At 46.0% G+C, this 15,750-nt stretch overlaps 1 protein-coding gene across 1 annotated transcript in view; it reads left to right on the top strand.

The window, feature by feature from the left end:
* The first annotated feature begins 5,578 nt into the window (after positions 1-5,578).
* LOC129708932 (acidic mammalian chitinase-like) overlaps positions 5,579-15,750 on the top strand; it is a 14,838-nt gene continuing 4,666 nt past the window's right edge. Inside the window, exons 1-9 of the mRNA XM_055655006.1 lie at positions 5,579-5,733; positions 7,933-7,962; positions 8,057-8,258; positions 9,898-9,954; positions 11,794-11,959; positions 12,823-12,947; positions 13,844-13,970; positions 14,653-14,835; positions 15,526-15,642. Coding sequence (XP_055510981.1) covers positions 5,709-5,733; positions 7,933-7,962; positions 8,057-8,258; positions 9,898-9,954; positions 11,794-11,959; positions 12,823-12,947; positions 13,844-13,970; positions 14,653-14,835; positions 15,526-15,642 — 1,032 coding nt within the window. The 5' untranslated portion in view covers positions 5,579-5,708. The remainder of the gene's footprint in view (positions 5,734-7,932; positions 7,963-8,056; positions 8,259-9,897; positions 9,955-11,793; positions 11,960-12,822; positions 12,948-13,843; positions 13,971-14,652; positions 14,836-15,525; positions 15,643-15,750) is intronic.

Genomic DNA, 15,750 nt, shown 5'->3' with positions numbered 1-15,750 from the left:
CTGTCTTCAGGGCTGGCAGAAGAGTTTATTTACATTAAACGTGCATTTACTGGTGCAAGCAAGGTCAGTTCTCCGCACTGCATGTGATCCACGCTCACACCTTCCACGCTGCTCATCTTTATACCTTTACTATTCCCTACTTGGTGTCATAGAGTCTTACAGCACGGAAACAGGCCCTTCAGCCCAACTTGGCCATGCAGACCCATATACCCCATCTAAGCTCATTCCATTTCACTTCATTTGGCCCATGTCCCCATAAAACCATGTGGGATAGAACTATTGCATTGGGTGATCATTGGTCTCCACTGACCCGGTGGGCTGAAGGGCCTGTTTCCTTGCTGTACCTCTGGACTGAACTAGGCTTTGCTACTGGCATTTCACTCCGGCACTTCACTCCGCCCTCTCCCACCTCGACAACAGAGACACTTACATAAGAATGCTGTTCATCGATTACAGCTCAGCATTCAACACCATTATGCCCTCTAAACTGATCACCAAACTCGGTAACCTGGGCATTGACCCCTCCCTCTGCAACTGGATATTGGACTTTCTAGCCAACAGACCCCAGTCTGTGAGGTTAGACAAGCACACCTCTTCAACTCTCACCCTGAACACCGGCGTTCCACAGGGCTGTGTGCTGAGCCCCCTCCTCTACTCCCTCTTCACCTACGACTGCACACCTGTACATGGTACTAACACCATCGTCAAGTATGCAGATGATACAACGGTGATTGGCCTCATCAGCAACAACGACGAGTCGGCCTACAGGGAGGAGGTCCAGCTCCTAGCAGCATGGTGCGCTGACAACAACCTGGCCCTTAACTCCAAGAAGACCAAGGAGCTCATTGTAGACTTCAGGAAGTCTAGGGGCGGCACGCACACCCCCATCCACATTAACGGGCCGGAGGTGGAACGTGTTTCCAGCTTCAGGTTTCTGGGGGTCAACATCTCCGATGACCTCTCTTGGACCCACAATACCTCAACTCTGGTCAAGAAGGCTCATCAGCGTCTCTTCTCCCTGAGGAGACTGAAGAAGGTCCATCTGTCTCCTCAGATTCTGGTGAACTTCTACCGCTGCACCATCGAGAGCATGGTTACCAACTTTATCACAGTATGGTACGGCAACTGCTCTGTCTCCGACCAGAAAGCACTGCAGAGGGTGTTGAAAATTGCCCGACGCATCACCGGTTCCTCCCTCCCCTCCATTGAGTCTGTCCAGAGCAAGCAATGTCTGCAAAGGGCACTCAGCATCGTCGAGGACTGCTCTCACCCCTGAGGAAATATTATATAAATAGAACCGTTTGGATAGTGATTTTTATATAAGCTAGGTAATTTGCAAAAGAAAAGCTTAGGGTTTTCCTGGCGAAATAAAGTCCAGACAGATACACACAGGCAAAGATGAATCAAAACATTGAGGCCTGAACCTGAACCTGTTTAGCTTAGGTTTATTGCTGAGGCAATTATAACACTGGAGGAAATTGTACTTGGTATGATTGTGTTGGAAAATAGATAACTGAATAAGGGCCTCTTCTTAGGTCAGATTCACTTTTCTTTGTGGACATTCTTGAGCTGTGAGTCAAACTGAGCTTTGAGCTGAGTTTGAGATATAGTTCAGGGCTGAGAGATAATAGGCCCTGTAGTTAGCTTTGGCTATGTTGAATTAGGATGTATGTGAAGGGGAGTCGTTGCTTGGAGAAGAAGATCATTTGTAATATTTGTAAAAGGCCTTGTAGAGAGATTGGAAATCCAGCTCCCAGAGATAGCAGGAGAAGGGGAGGCTGTAAGTTAAGCTGTATGAAGTATGTAAGTTAAGTGAATGAAGCTGTATCCTGGAATCAAACACTAATTAAGTAAGTTGACAGATTTACGACCCATGTATCCTTGGTTGGGATGGGTATAGGTTTTGAACTTAGAAACTGTAATTCAGCAAACTTATATAATTAATGTTTTAAAGACCTAGGTAAAAGTATTTCAAACTGTGAAATTGTAGTAAAACAAATTATGAAATGTATTGCCTTAGTAGAAATGTACACTTTAGACATAGAAATTGTTTAGATTTATAGAAATATCTTTCTTCTTGGTATAGAAAGTGTGTATGACTTGTGTGATCATTGTCTGTATCTTATATTTTGAGGAGTGGTCCTTGATAAGAGCCTACTGGGGTTTTGCTGTGTTGAAATAAAATAATTCTGAAACAAAGTTATAAAGTTATACCATAGACAAACGAAGATTGTAAAAAGGACTCAGATGATTGGTTACTAGCTTGTCATACCCTCTGTATCTGAAATGTCTAATACCTATATAAATGCCATGAGTTTGTATCAAAGTTACTCCTCTCTGGACCCGCCCCAGAGCAACAGCTCTGTGTTGGAAGGTTCAAGAGACTAGTCTCAGTTGAATAAAGAATTGATTTTAACAGCAACAAGTGTTTGAGTCAAGTTGACTTTAGATTGACAGAAGAACTCAGTTTAACATCCCAACCATAGACTGTTTACCCTCCTCCCGTGCGGGAGGCGCTACTGGTCTCTCCATTGCTGAACCAGCAGTCCAGGATCAGCTTCTTCCCTGCGGCTGTTACATTACTCAACACTGTACCTCGGTGATTGCCCCCGGACACTCATCCACCAGATAAAAATTGCACTACTACGACTGTATGCACGTATATTTATTTATTGCTCATATTCTATGTCGCTCTTCTAGGGAGATGCTAACTGCATTTTGTTGTCTCTGTACTGTACACTGCACAATGACAATAATGTTTGAATCTGAATCTGAATCTGAATAAGCTGCCCAAGTGAAATTTGAGTGCTATCCCTCCAATTTGCACTTGGCCTCACTCTGACAGTGGAGGCGGCCCAGGACAGAAAGGTCAGTGTGGGATTGGGGGGAGTGCGTGGTGAATCATTGGGAGGTTTCTCTCTATTTTCAGCCATGTCAATACATGACATTTCCCATGATGAGAAGTGGACCAAATGCAGGTATATGTCCCGGCATCTTTCTCTTGTACCCCCCACAGGACCAACGAGGCGTCCCGATGTTTCAATATATTGTTATTCACGAACTTCCAGCGGGGATACGATCCCTTATACCCCACTGAAAACCAACTGTGATATGTTGCAATGGCAACACACCGTCTTTTTTCCATGTGACGAGGGTAGGTTTACTGTAATTCTTGGATAGTTTACAGGGCAGCGTAATAGAACCACTCGGAGACACAACGGCAACCTGCAGACTAATGATTAAAGGGTGATCACCAGCAGAGTCTGGCTTGTCCGTGCATCTTGGAAGCTGTTCATTGTTGACATGCCAATACGACCGTGCGTTCCGCCCGGCCAAGTTTGCTTCCTCTCCCCATTCTCTGGAGATCGGACCTGTTCCAGTTGCGGAGACTTGCCACACCATCTCCACAAGGACCATGAATCCTATCCATCTCTGCAGTCCCATGTTCCTGTGGGTGAAACAATGGGTCACCTTATTGCAACTCAGTAGGATTCATGATGGCATTCCCTGAACCCGCCCAGAGTTGGGGAATCGAGAACCAGAGGACATCGGTTTAAGGCGAGGGGGGGGGGAAAGATTTCATGGAAAACTGAGGGGTGACTTTTTTACACAAAGGGTGGAGGGTGTTTGGAACGAGCTGCCGGAAGAGGTAGTTGAGGCAGGTACTATCACAATGATTAAGAAACAGTTAGACAGGTACATTGATAGGACAGGATTAGAGGGGTAAGGGCCAAACGCAGGCAGATGGGTCTAGTATTGATGGGGACACGTTGGTGGGCGCGGGCAAGTTGGGCCGAAGGTCTCGCTGTGACTCTATGACTCCATCACTTGTCCCACCCCGGTCATTCCTCCTTCTCCCTGGTCCTGTCTAGCAGAAGGTACAGAAGCTTGAAAGCGCGCACCACCAGACTCAGGAACAGCTTCTTCCCCTCTGCTATCAGGCTTCTGAACTGGGGGAACAGTGAACAGAGACAATCCCACCCCCATCACTCACAGACACTTGAAGGATCCACAGGGTTGGTTACCAGCTCCGGAGTCTCCACACAGGGTGACGGGGTCGGTCTTGTTCTCATCTCCTGCCATCGCTCGCTCCTTTTATACCGACTCCCGGCTTCTCCTGCCCCTCATTGTCTGCCCTCACGTACATTCAACCAATCACTGCCTCCCACGGAGCATTGGCCGGAGTCAGCCGCGACCTCTCCACCCTCTGCCAAACGTGTCGTTGCATCAGCCGTTAACGTTTAACAAGAACAACGTCATCCCAGCTGCCAGCGGCCAACCAGGCGCCCCACACATCCTGCTTGTGTCTCCACCACGTCTCGTTCTGGTCACCTACCCGCTCCACTGTAATTGAGAAGACGATGTAACATAGAACATGGAATAGTGCAGCACAGGTACAGGCCCTTCGGCCCACAATGTCCGTGTTGACCATGATGCCAAGAAGTTAAACTAATCTCTTCAGCCTGCATGTAATCCACTAGTGGGGGAGTCTCGGACAAGAGGTCACAGCCTCAGAATTAAAGGGTGGTCGTTTAAGAAGGAGATGAAGAGGAATTTCTTTAGTAAGAATGTGGTGAATCTGTGGAATTCATTCCCATGGAAGGCTGTCTGTGGAGGCCAAGTCGACGGATATTTTTAATGCAGAGATGGATAGATTGTTGATTTGTACAGGTGTCAGAGCTTATGGGGAGAATGTAGATTATTATCTGAATGTTGTCAGATTAGGAAAAGGGAATATGCAATGAGACCTCGGTGTGCTTGTACACCAGTCACTAAAAATAAACATGCAGGTACAGCAGGCAGTGAAGAAAGCAAATGGCATGTTGGCCTTCATAGTGAGAGGATTTGTGAAGCGGGGCAAGGAGGTCCTACTGCAGTTGTATAGGGCCATGGTAAGACCACACCAGCAGTTTTGATCTTGTAATTTGAGGAAGGGCATTCTTGCTATTGAGGGAATGCAGCGTAGGTTCACCAGGTTAATTCCTGGGATGGCGAGACTGTCATATGATGAAAGAATGGGTCGACTGGGCTGATATTCACTGGAATTCAGAAGAATGAGAGGGGATCTTACAGAAACATACAAAATTCTTAAGGGATTGGACAGGCAAGATGCAGAAAAAATGTCCCCGATGTTGGGGGAATCCAGAACCACGGGTCACAGTTTAAGAATAAAGGGTAGGTCATTTAGGACTGAAATGAGGAAAAACATTTTCACCCAGAGTTATGAATCTGTGGAATTCTATGCCTCAGAAGGCAGTGGAGGCCAATTCACTGGATGTTTTCAAGAGAGAGTTAGCTCATAGGGCTAATGGAATCAAGGGATATGGGGAGAAAGCAGGAACAGGGTACTAATTGTGGACAAATAGCTATGATCATAATTGAATGGCGGTGCTGGCTAAATGCCCTACTCCTGCGCCTACTTTCCATGATTCTACGTTTCCAAGTCATTTCCAATCAAGCTCAGAAACAGAGAGGTGAAAATGAAGGTGAACAATCTGAATGACATTGAACAGGGGACGAGGTATTATTGAAGAGAAAATATTGAAGTCAAGATAAGAACTATTATTTTCCCTTTGTAAATAGCAGGAGGATCATCGTGACTGCCCTTTCACTCTGATAAAGGGAACGACAAACACATTGGATTATTGTTCGTGATAAGCTCATTGTATAAAAGAGGCAGCTCAGGTCTAGTCAGCAACAGTAACAAGATGGCAAAGCTACTTCTTGGAACAGGTAAGAACCTTTTGTTGTTTAATTCCTTTTGATATTGGAATACTTTTTCAAAGAATCAGGTTTAGACATTAATTGATGAGAACAGGTTAAATTGTTTCTCACGTTTTATTATAAGGTGTCTGAATGGTCTCGACTCTATCTAACCTTAATCTCCAGAGATGCTGCCTGACCCGCTGTGATACTCCAGCACTTTGTGAAACGTCACCTATCCATGTTCTCCACAGATGCTGCCTGACCCGCTGAGTTACTCCAGCACTTTGTGAAATGTCACCTATCCATGTTCTCCACAGATGCTGCCTGACCCGCTGTGATACTCCAGCACTCTGTGAAACGTCACCTATCCATGTTCTCCACAGATGCTGCCTGACCCGCTGAGTTACTCCAGCACTCTGTGAAACGTCACCTATCCATTTTCTCCACAGATGCTGCCTGACCCGCTGAGTTACTCCAGCACTCTGTGTCACGACACCAATCCATGTTCTCCACAGATGCTGCCTGGCCCACTGAGTTATGGTGCAGCAGCATCTATGGAGCTAAGGAAATAGGCAACGTTTTGGGCAGAAACCCTTCTGGAAATAGGCAACGTTTCGGGCCGAAACCCGGAAGGGTTTCGACCCGAAACGTTGCCTATTTCCTTAGCTCCATAAATGCTGCCTGACCCGCTGAGTTACTCCAGCACTCTGTGAAACGTCACCTATCCATGTTCTCCACAGATGCTGCCTGACCCGCTGTGATACTCCAGCACTCTGTGTCTATCTTTGGTGTAAATCAACTTCTGCAGTTTGTAGTTTCTTAATATTTTGTATTTTCCAACGGACCCGAAACGTCACCCATTCCTTCTCTCCGGAGAAGTTGTCTGACCTGCTGAATTACTCCAGCTCTCTGTGAAAATCTTCAGAGACATTTAGAAAATCATGAGGGGCAGAGATATGAAGGATGGTCTCTGCCTATCTCCAGGGAAGGGGAGTCTAAAACTACAGGGCATTGACACTGAATGTGAGAGGGTAAAGCTTTAAAGGTGAATCCAGGGGCCACTGGGACAGGCTTAGATGGGGCATCTTGGTCAGCATGGACAAATTGGGCCAAAGGGCCTGTTTCTGCGCTGTGTGACTATGACTCTAACCTGTTGCCCAGAGGGTGGTGAGTATATGGAACGATCTGCCAGAGGAGGCAGATGAGGCAAGTATAATAACATTTAACAGATATTTGGATGAGTACATGGATAGGAAAGGTTTAGTTTAGAGATACAGTATGGAAACAAGGCCCTTCGGCCCACAGAGTTCATGCCGACCATTGTTCAGCCTTTCACACTATTCCCATGTTATCCCACTTATGCAACGACTCCCTCCACACGAGGAGCAATTTTACAGAGGGACAATTAACCTTCAATCCTTCACATCTTTGGGATTTGGGAGGAAACCAGAGCTACTGGAGAAAACCCACTTGGTCACAGGGGGAGGGAGTTAAGAGTGTTATTGTCATATGTACCAGAAACAGAACAATCAAATTTATACTAGAATATTAAGGATAAGGGGGAAATCCTTTAAAACCGAGATGAGAAGAACTTTTTTCACACAGAGAGTGGTGAATCTCTGGAACTCTCTGCCACAGAAGGTAGTTGAGGCCAGTTCATTGGCTATATTTAAGAGGGAGTTAGATGTGGCCCTTGTGGCTAAGGGGATCAGGGAGTATGGAGAGAAGGCAGGTACGGGATACTGAGTTGGATGATCAGCCATGATCATATTGAATGGCGGTGCAGGCTCGAAGGGCCGAATGGCCTACTCCTGCACCTAATTTCTATGTTTCTATGTTTCTAATAGTAAGCATAACAGGGTTGATGTACAAATTCCACACACGTTCAACACCCATAGTCAAGATCGAACCTGGGTCTCTGGCGCTGTGAGGCAGCAACTCTGCCACTGCTCCACTGTGCCGCCCACAAGATAGATCTTCATAGTTTCCCAACCACTTACATAACAGTGTCATTGTGTAGAGACCGTAATACAGCCAAGGTTTCATAATTTCATACGTGCTAGGAGCAGAATTAGGCCATTCGGCCCATCAAGTGCACTCTAGCCACACAATCATGGCTGATCTACCTTTCTCTCTCAACCCCATTCTCCTGTCTTCTCCCCGTAACACCTGGTTTATTACGGTTTGTCATAATCCTAACACGCTGTTCTCTGTTTTCTGTTCCAGCGGTGGTTTTACTGGCCTGCCTGCAACTGGGTGAGTCTTTGTGCATTTGCAGCCTTGCTTTGCTTTGCTTTGTGTGATTGCCACAGACACATTGTCCTGACCACCCTGTCTCTCCCTTGCCCAGGCTCTGCCTACAGGCTGGTGTGTTACTTCACCAACTGGGCACAGTACAGACCAGGAGAGGGTAAATACATGCCCCAGAGCGTGGACCCTTGCCTCTGCACGCACATCATCTACGCCTTCGCTGGAATGAAGAGCAATCAGATCGCCACCTACGAATGGAACGACCCAAAACTCTACCAGGAGATCAACAGCCTGAAGAACAAGTACAGTTGCTGAATAAATACTAACGCCTCTGTCCCACTTTCCCGAGTTACTCACGAATTCTCCCGAGTTTGCCCCGTTGATTCAAACTCAGACAATGTCCGTAGCGAGTCCGTAGAGCCGTAGGTACCCGGGGCATCAGGTAAGTCGGGACGTTTCTTCAGCATGTTGAAAAATGTCCACGAGTAAACAAAAATATCCCCAAATACCAACGGCTGGCATCTCCGAGTTTGAATCAAGGGGAAAACTCGGGAGAATTCGTGAGTAACTTGGGAAAGTGGGACGGGCTTAACCTTGTTTCTCAAATGCCGGGCAATGTTGCGATGTTTACATTGTCCAGTTTAGTTCATTGTCACCTGTACTGATACAGTGAAACGTTTTTGTTGCTTGCTAACCAGTCACTGTATTGGATATTCCCCAAATCCATATTCCATAACCCATATTCCACAGTTAATTTAGTTTAGTTTATTATTGTCACGTGTACCATGGTACAACAAAAAGCTTTTTGTTGCGTGCTGACTAGTCGGCGGAAAGACTGTACATGGTTACAATCAGGCCGTCCACACTGTACAGACACAGGATCAAGGGTATAATGTTTAGTGCAAGATAAAGTCCAATGACGTCTGATTAAATATAGTCCGAGGGTCTCCAATGAGGTAGATGGGAGGCCAGGGCTGCTCTCTAGTTGGTGAGAGGATGGTTCAGTGGGATAAGCCCACCGTATAGGTTATTTAGACTTTAAGTACCAAGGTGATGCCTAACTTCTCAGAGACAGCTTGGTGGAGACAAATGGGTGGAGAGGAACCCTGCTGATTTGGGTCTGATTGGGTTAATATTGGGTTAACACGAATATTCCCTGGTGCTTGCTGCAAGCGAAGGGACATCCAGTGTTTAATGAACATTCCATTTCACTCTTCGAAATGGTCGATCTAAGTGAACAAGTCGTTTGGAAGCGTATGTGGCAAGAATCCACCTGCTGTATGTACTGGGTGGCACAGTGTCGCAGCGGGTAGAGCCACTGCCTCACTGCGCCAGAGACCTGGGTTCGTTCCTGACCTCGGGCACTGTTTGTGTGGAGTTTGCACGTTTGCCATAAGACAGTGAGGATTTTCTCTGGATTACCGGTTTTCTCCCACATTCCAAAGGGTTTCTAGATGAATTGGCCTCTACAATTTGCCCCAAGTGCATAGGGAGTGGATGAGAAAGTGGGATGAAATAGCACTGGTGTGAACGGGTGATCAATGGTCAGCAGGGTCTTTGACATGACCCTGTTACACATCCATTTGTTGAAGGTTTTCTCATCTCATCCACCTCCCCTGTCTGAAAGGTGACTTGGTTTAGGGGGATATTCAGGAGAAAGCTATTGGACAGGCCAACAGAATCATTGTCATAGATTGAGGAAATAGGCCCTTCAGCCCACATAGTGAGACTGGCCCATTGCTTATGAAGCCTTGTTGCATAAACTTGCACCTCATTTTCTGTGACCCCCTTGAGATCCAGACTAAGGCAAATCCCCTCAACTAAACGTAACACCAAAGGGGCGAAAAAAAACAGAAGATCCAGAAGTTCCTGAGCAGTTCTGAAAATGTTTTGTTGTTCTAAACATCATTCTAAAACCACATTTTGTCTATTTTTTTTAAGGAATTCAAACCTCAAGACTCTGCTGTCCATTGGAGGCTGGAACTTTGGCACCCAGAAGTAAGATGGAAACTTTTACATTAGCATTAGATTAAAAAAAGTTATTTTCCAATTGACTGTGATATGGAATTAATATTGAAAGACACAAAGTGCTGGAGTAACTCCTCAGTAACTCAGCCTGAAGAAGGATCTTGACCAGAATCGTCACCTATCCATGTTCTCTAGAGATGCTGCCTGACCCTCTGTTTTACTCCAGCACTTTGTGTCTTTTCTTTTTGTAAACCAGCACCTGCAGTTCGATGTGCCCAACGTAAACAGTGGGTGTGTTTGGTAATTTTGACATAAATGGCATGTGCCGTTTCATGCTTTTTTTGATGATTTTACCAAGATGCCTTTTTCACGATCTAGTGGCTAAATCAGCCTTTTCTTTGCTGTTTTGCTAAAAGGTCATGCAATTTTGTCTAGTACCATGATTACAATAACATTTTCTATATTAACACGTTAATATTAATGTTATTATTAAAGTGTTAACATAGTATAAATTACAAGAAGATTTTCACCTCCGGGATGAAACTGGGGGCGCCACTGTCCTTCATGCCGCTGCCCGCTGGTTCAGTCTTCCCCAACATCTATTCATTGCTTCCAATTTTGCAAACTTCCCACAAGCTACCACTTCCCTTGAGAAAGGTGGTGAAACGTTAGTGAATAACTTGCAGGTTTTCCACAAAGTAACTGACGATATTCGTAAATGTGGCGATGTAGGTAAAGACATACAAGGAAATTATGAGAGAGTGATTTTAGCTAACAAAGATCATGAAGAAATACAAAACATAGCTAAAGTTCTCAAAGGTAATTGTAATGCACAAGGTATCGACGTGAAAATAGAGTCTGTAGCTTGTTTCTGGTATGCACCAGTGACCTCAGCTGGGGTACAAATAAGTTTTTCACAACTGAAGAATATTCTGTCTGACAGACGGCATAGTTTAACACCAGATAATTTGAAAAAATGCTAGTAATTATGTGCAACCAGGCAACTTTGGTCATTTAATGTACTATAACTTTATATTATCATTTTTAACCATATTTTGGTGGTGGAAATACATGCCTTTTTATGTCAATAAATGCCTTTTACGTGCCTTCTTTGTAGTTTTATTATGCCTTTTTGCCTGCCTATTTCAGTTTTTTAGTGGCTAAACATCCTGTAATGATATACACAGAGATAAATATCGAGGGGATAAGTTTGCAGTGAACTGTTTCAGGAGTATTATTAAACAGAGCAGTTTGCAAATTGTAATTTGAACAATATAGGATATTGCTTGCCAAAAAGTAAAATAATTGTAATTTTACGAAAGAATCCTTTCAATAGTGTGTGGCACAGCGGTAGAGTTGCTGCCTTATTGCGCTTACAGCACCAGAGACCCAGGTTCGATCCTGACTACGGGTGCTGTCTGTACGGAGTTTGTACGTTCTCCCTGTGACCTCCTGGGTTTTCTTAAAGATCTTCAGTTTGCTCCCACACTCCAAAGACGTACAAATTTGTAGGTTAACTGGCTTGTTATAAATGTAAATTGTCCCTTGTGTGTGTAGGATAGTGTTAGTGAGCGGGGATCGCTGGTCGGTGCAGACTGGGGGGGCCGAAGGGCATGTTTCCACGCCGTATCTCTGAACTAAATGTCATTTTCAGAAATAATAATTTCACTTGAAACTTCGGATAATAGCAGGAGAAAGGAGTAATTTTTTAACCACGAACATTCAATGAAGGCGAGGGTGAATCTGTACACGATAGGATATAACAGCAGATTCACTGGGTCACTGAGTACAGCGGCCGTTACTACAGTTCCTTGTGTCTCCGGCACATTTCATTTCTAACTCCTCTCCCCACATCCATCCCTCCTGCAGATTCACCGCGATGGTCGCCTCATCAGGAACTCGGCAAATCTTCATCAAGTCAGTCATCGCCTTCCTGAGAGGGTACGGCTTTGACGGTCTGGACATCGACTGGGAATATCCTGGATCTCGAGGAAGTCCTCCCGTTGACAAGCATCTCTACACTGTCCTGGCTCAGGTTAGGCCAAGTACATCTCACTATGAGTTTCTTTAAAATAAATGGGCCAAACGCAGGCCAAACCTATCCTTTATCTCCACAGATGCTGCCTGACCCGCTGAGTTCTCCAGCACTCTGTGAAACGTCACCTATCCATGTTCTCCACAGATGCTGCCTGACCCGCTGAGTTACTCCAGCACTTTGTGGGACTAGTGTAGATGGGACATATTGGTCGGTGTGGGCAGGTTGGGTCAAAAAGTCTGTTTCCACGCTGCATAACTCTATGACTTGAAAATGTATCCAATAAATGTAACCTTATTGTTAAGATCACCAAGGACAGATTTTCACAAAAGATTTTAAGAATTCAGAAATTAAGAATTTAATAAAGTTTGAACCAAGCACCATTTTGAGTGGGGATTAAAAGGTTTCTTCCCCACTCTTGGTTGACACGGTGGCGCAGCGGTAGAGTTGCTGCCCCACAGCACCAGAGACGCGGGATCGATCCTGACCATGGATGCTGTCTGTACGGAGTTTGTACGTTCTCCCTGTGACCTCAGGTGCTCTTGATTCCTCCCACACTCCAAATATGTGTGGGTTTGTAGGTTAATTGGCTTCAGTAAATTGTCCCAAGTATGTAGGATATAACTACAGTGAAAGGGTAATCGCTGATTGGCATGGACTCGATGGGCCGATGGGCCTGTTTCCAAGCTGCATCTCTAAACCAAACTGAACTAAAATCGAAATTGACACAAAGTGTTGGAGTAACTCAGCGGGTCAGGCAGCATCTCTGAGGAAAGAGGATAGGCGATGTTTCGGGTCGGGACCCTTTCTAAGACGAGACTTGACCTCTTGCTAAAGGAGCCCTCGATCTCTCTGACCCACAGGAGCTGATGGCTGCCTTCGAGGCCGAAGGGAAAAGCGCAGGAAAGCCACGACTGCTGCTCTCGGCTGCCGTTGCTGGTGGGATGAGCAACATCGATACTGGCTACGAGGTTCCTCAGCTCAGCCAGTGAGTGTCCTTCCACATGCAAAGAAACCCAACTTTTCCTGTGGGCGTTTAGCGAGTTTGACGTCGTATTTGAACTAGTTTTTCATGGCTCCACAATTTCAATGGTGGGAGCTTCCAGTACGGTGATTGAGATCCATCCACAACCCTAATGCATTCAATGCCTTCATCAGTCGGGGCATTGAGTGTGAGAGTCAGGAAGCCAACTTGCAGCTCTGTAGGTCTTTAGCCAGGAGGCATTTAGAGCATTGCGTGCAGGTCTGGTCGTCTCCATTACAGGAAGCATGTGGAGGCTTTAGAGACGGTTCAGAGGAGAGTTACCAGAGCGCTGCCTGGATTAGAGGGGATTAGCTACAGGGAGAGGTTCGACAAATTTACATTGTTTCCTCTGGAACGTCAGAGGTTGAGGAGAGACTTGATAGAAATTTATAAAATCACTAAAGGCATAGATAGTGTAGACAGTCAGAACCTGCTGGGGTGGTGGTTGAAACAGTTACGTTAATGGCATTTAAAAAACCTTTAGATAGGCACATGATCATGCCAGGCATGGAGGGATGTTGGTGATATGCAGGTAGATAAGTGATGGACTTGGCATCATGTTCAAGTTTAAAGGAGATGTGCATGTTTTTTTTTACAGAGATAGTGGTGGGTGCCTGGAACGCGCTGCCAGGGGTGGTGGTGGTGGAGGCAGATACGATAGTGGTGTTTAAGAGGCTTGTAGATATACAAGGAATGGAGGGATATGGATCACGTGTAGACAGAGGAGATGAGTTTATCTTGCCGTCATGTTTGGCACGGACATTGTGGGCAGAAGGGCCTGTTCCTGTGTTGTACTGTTCTGCATTCTGATGTTAATTTGGTGCATGGAGTATCAGGGTGACCCGTCTCCTCTCTTGCAGGGTAGTTGACTTCTTCAACGTGATGACCTACGATTTCTATGGTCCCTGGAGCCACGTTACTGGAGAGAACAGCCCCCTCTATGCCCTGCCTAATGACAAGGATTACACCAACACCCACTTCAATGTGGTAAGTGCTCAAGAAAAATAAATCCTGCTCAACTTTTTCAACTCCTCTCTCCGAATTAATAAACCCGTTTTGTCAAGTCCATATAACTGTTCCATACACCATGGGGAGCAGACTGTGGAGTTGCATCACAACTAGGTTTGGGAACAGCTCTGAGCCCAAGACCACAAGAAATTGCAGAGAGTTGTGGATGGAGCCCAGTCCATCACACAGACCACACTCCCCACCATTAACTCCATCTACACTTCACGCTTCCTCAGAAAAGCAGCCAACAGAACAAAGACTTGTCCCACCCCGGTCATTTCTCCTCCGCCCTGGTCCTGTCTAGCAAAGGTACAGAAGCTTGAAAGCGCGCACCACCAGACTCAGGAACAGCTTCTTCCCCTCTGCTATCAGGCTTCTGAACGGCCCTTCCATAAGCTCGGGTACTGTCCGATTCACCTCTACCCCATTGCGGACATTGGACTTTGTCTCTGGAACTGATGCGCTACGATGCTGGGAACTATATTCTACACTCTGTATCTTCCCCTTTGTTCTACCTATTGTACCCGAGTTTGATTTGATTGTATTCATGTACGGTATTATCTGATCTGTTTGGAGACTTTTCACTGTGCCTCGGTACACGTGATAAACCTAAACGTAAAGATGAGCCTAAAGTCCTTTGATGCCAACTGTGTCCCTGCAGGAATACGCCATGAACTACTGGAAGAGCAAGGGGGCTCCAGTGGAGAAGTTGAATGTGGGTTTCCCCACCTACGGACACACATTCAAACTGACCTCGTCCAGCACGGCTGTGGGTGCCCCAGCAGGAGGCCCTGGTCCAGCCGGCAAATTCACCCGCCAAGCCGGCTTCCTGGCCTACTATGAGGTACTGTACCTACCGACCAATCCAACCGCGTGGCTCTTTACTCAATGTTATCTTCCAATCCAATACTGAATAACCACACACAACATAGATGGACACAAGGTGCTGCAGCCTGAGGATGGATCTCCACCCGAAACATCGCACACCCATGTTCTCCGTTTCCCTCCTCAAGAGATCCCCATTTCCCTTCTATCCTCCCCTTCATCTTTGCCCTCCCCACTATCTCCTTCTCACCACATCCCTCCCTCCGGCTTTATATCTCTCTCCTCCACTTTCTGGACATATCGCTCTTTCCTCTCTTTATATATCTTTCTCTCCTTTCTTTTTTTCTCTTTCATGTATTTCTCCTCAACATCTCTCTCTACTATTTCTTCCTCTTTGCACATCTCTCTTCCCCTCTCCTCTCAGTATCTGACACTATTTCGTCTCCTGTTCCCCTCCAGCCTTTGTCACTATCACCACCCACCACCCTTGGAGTCAAATGGTTACCCCTCAGATTTAATAGACAATAAGTGCAGGAGTAGGCCATTCGGCCCTTCAAGCCAGCACCATTCCTATTAAATCTTTCTCCCTCACCCATGTCCTCTTGTTCTCGATTCGCCGTCTCTGCGTTTGCGTTTACCTGATCGGTTCCTCTGATGATTTTTTTCCAACTCAACAAGATTGGTCCCTAACATCTCCGTCTCTGGGCAGATCTGCGGGTTCCTGAACGGTGCCACCAGCGAATGGAACGCCCCACAAGACACCCCGTACGCCTTCAAGAATGGAATATGGGTCGGCTATGACAACGTCAAGAGCTTCGGAGACAAGGTACATCTGACCATCGAAGTTCCACCCTTCCCGCATGAACCACCGTGGTCTCGGTGATCTCAATAACTACTGCAGAGTTTCCAACAGTGAACTCCAGAATTATGCTTC

This window comes from Leucoraja erinacea, chromosome 24, assembly GCF_028641065.1.
Source record: "Leucoraja erinacea ecotype New England chromosome 24, Leri_hhj_1, whole genome shotgun sequence".
Lineage (NCBI taxonomy): Eukaryota > Metazoa > Chordata > Chondrichthyes > Rajiformes > Rajidae > Leucoraja > Leucoraja erinaceus.
Note: the sequence above shows the minus strand (reverse complement) of the source record. Positions and strands in the feature narration are given on the sequence as shown.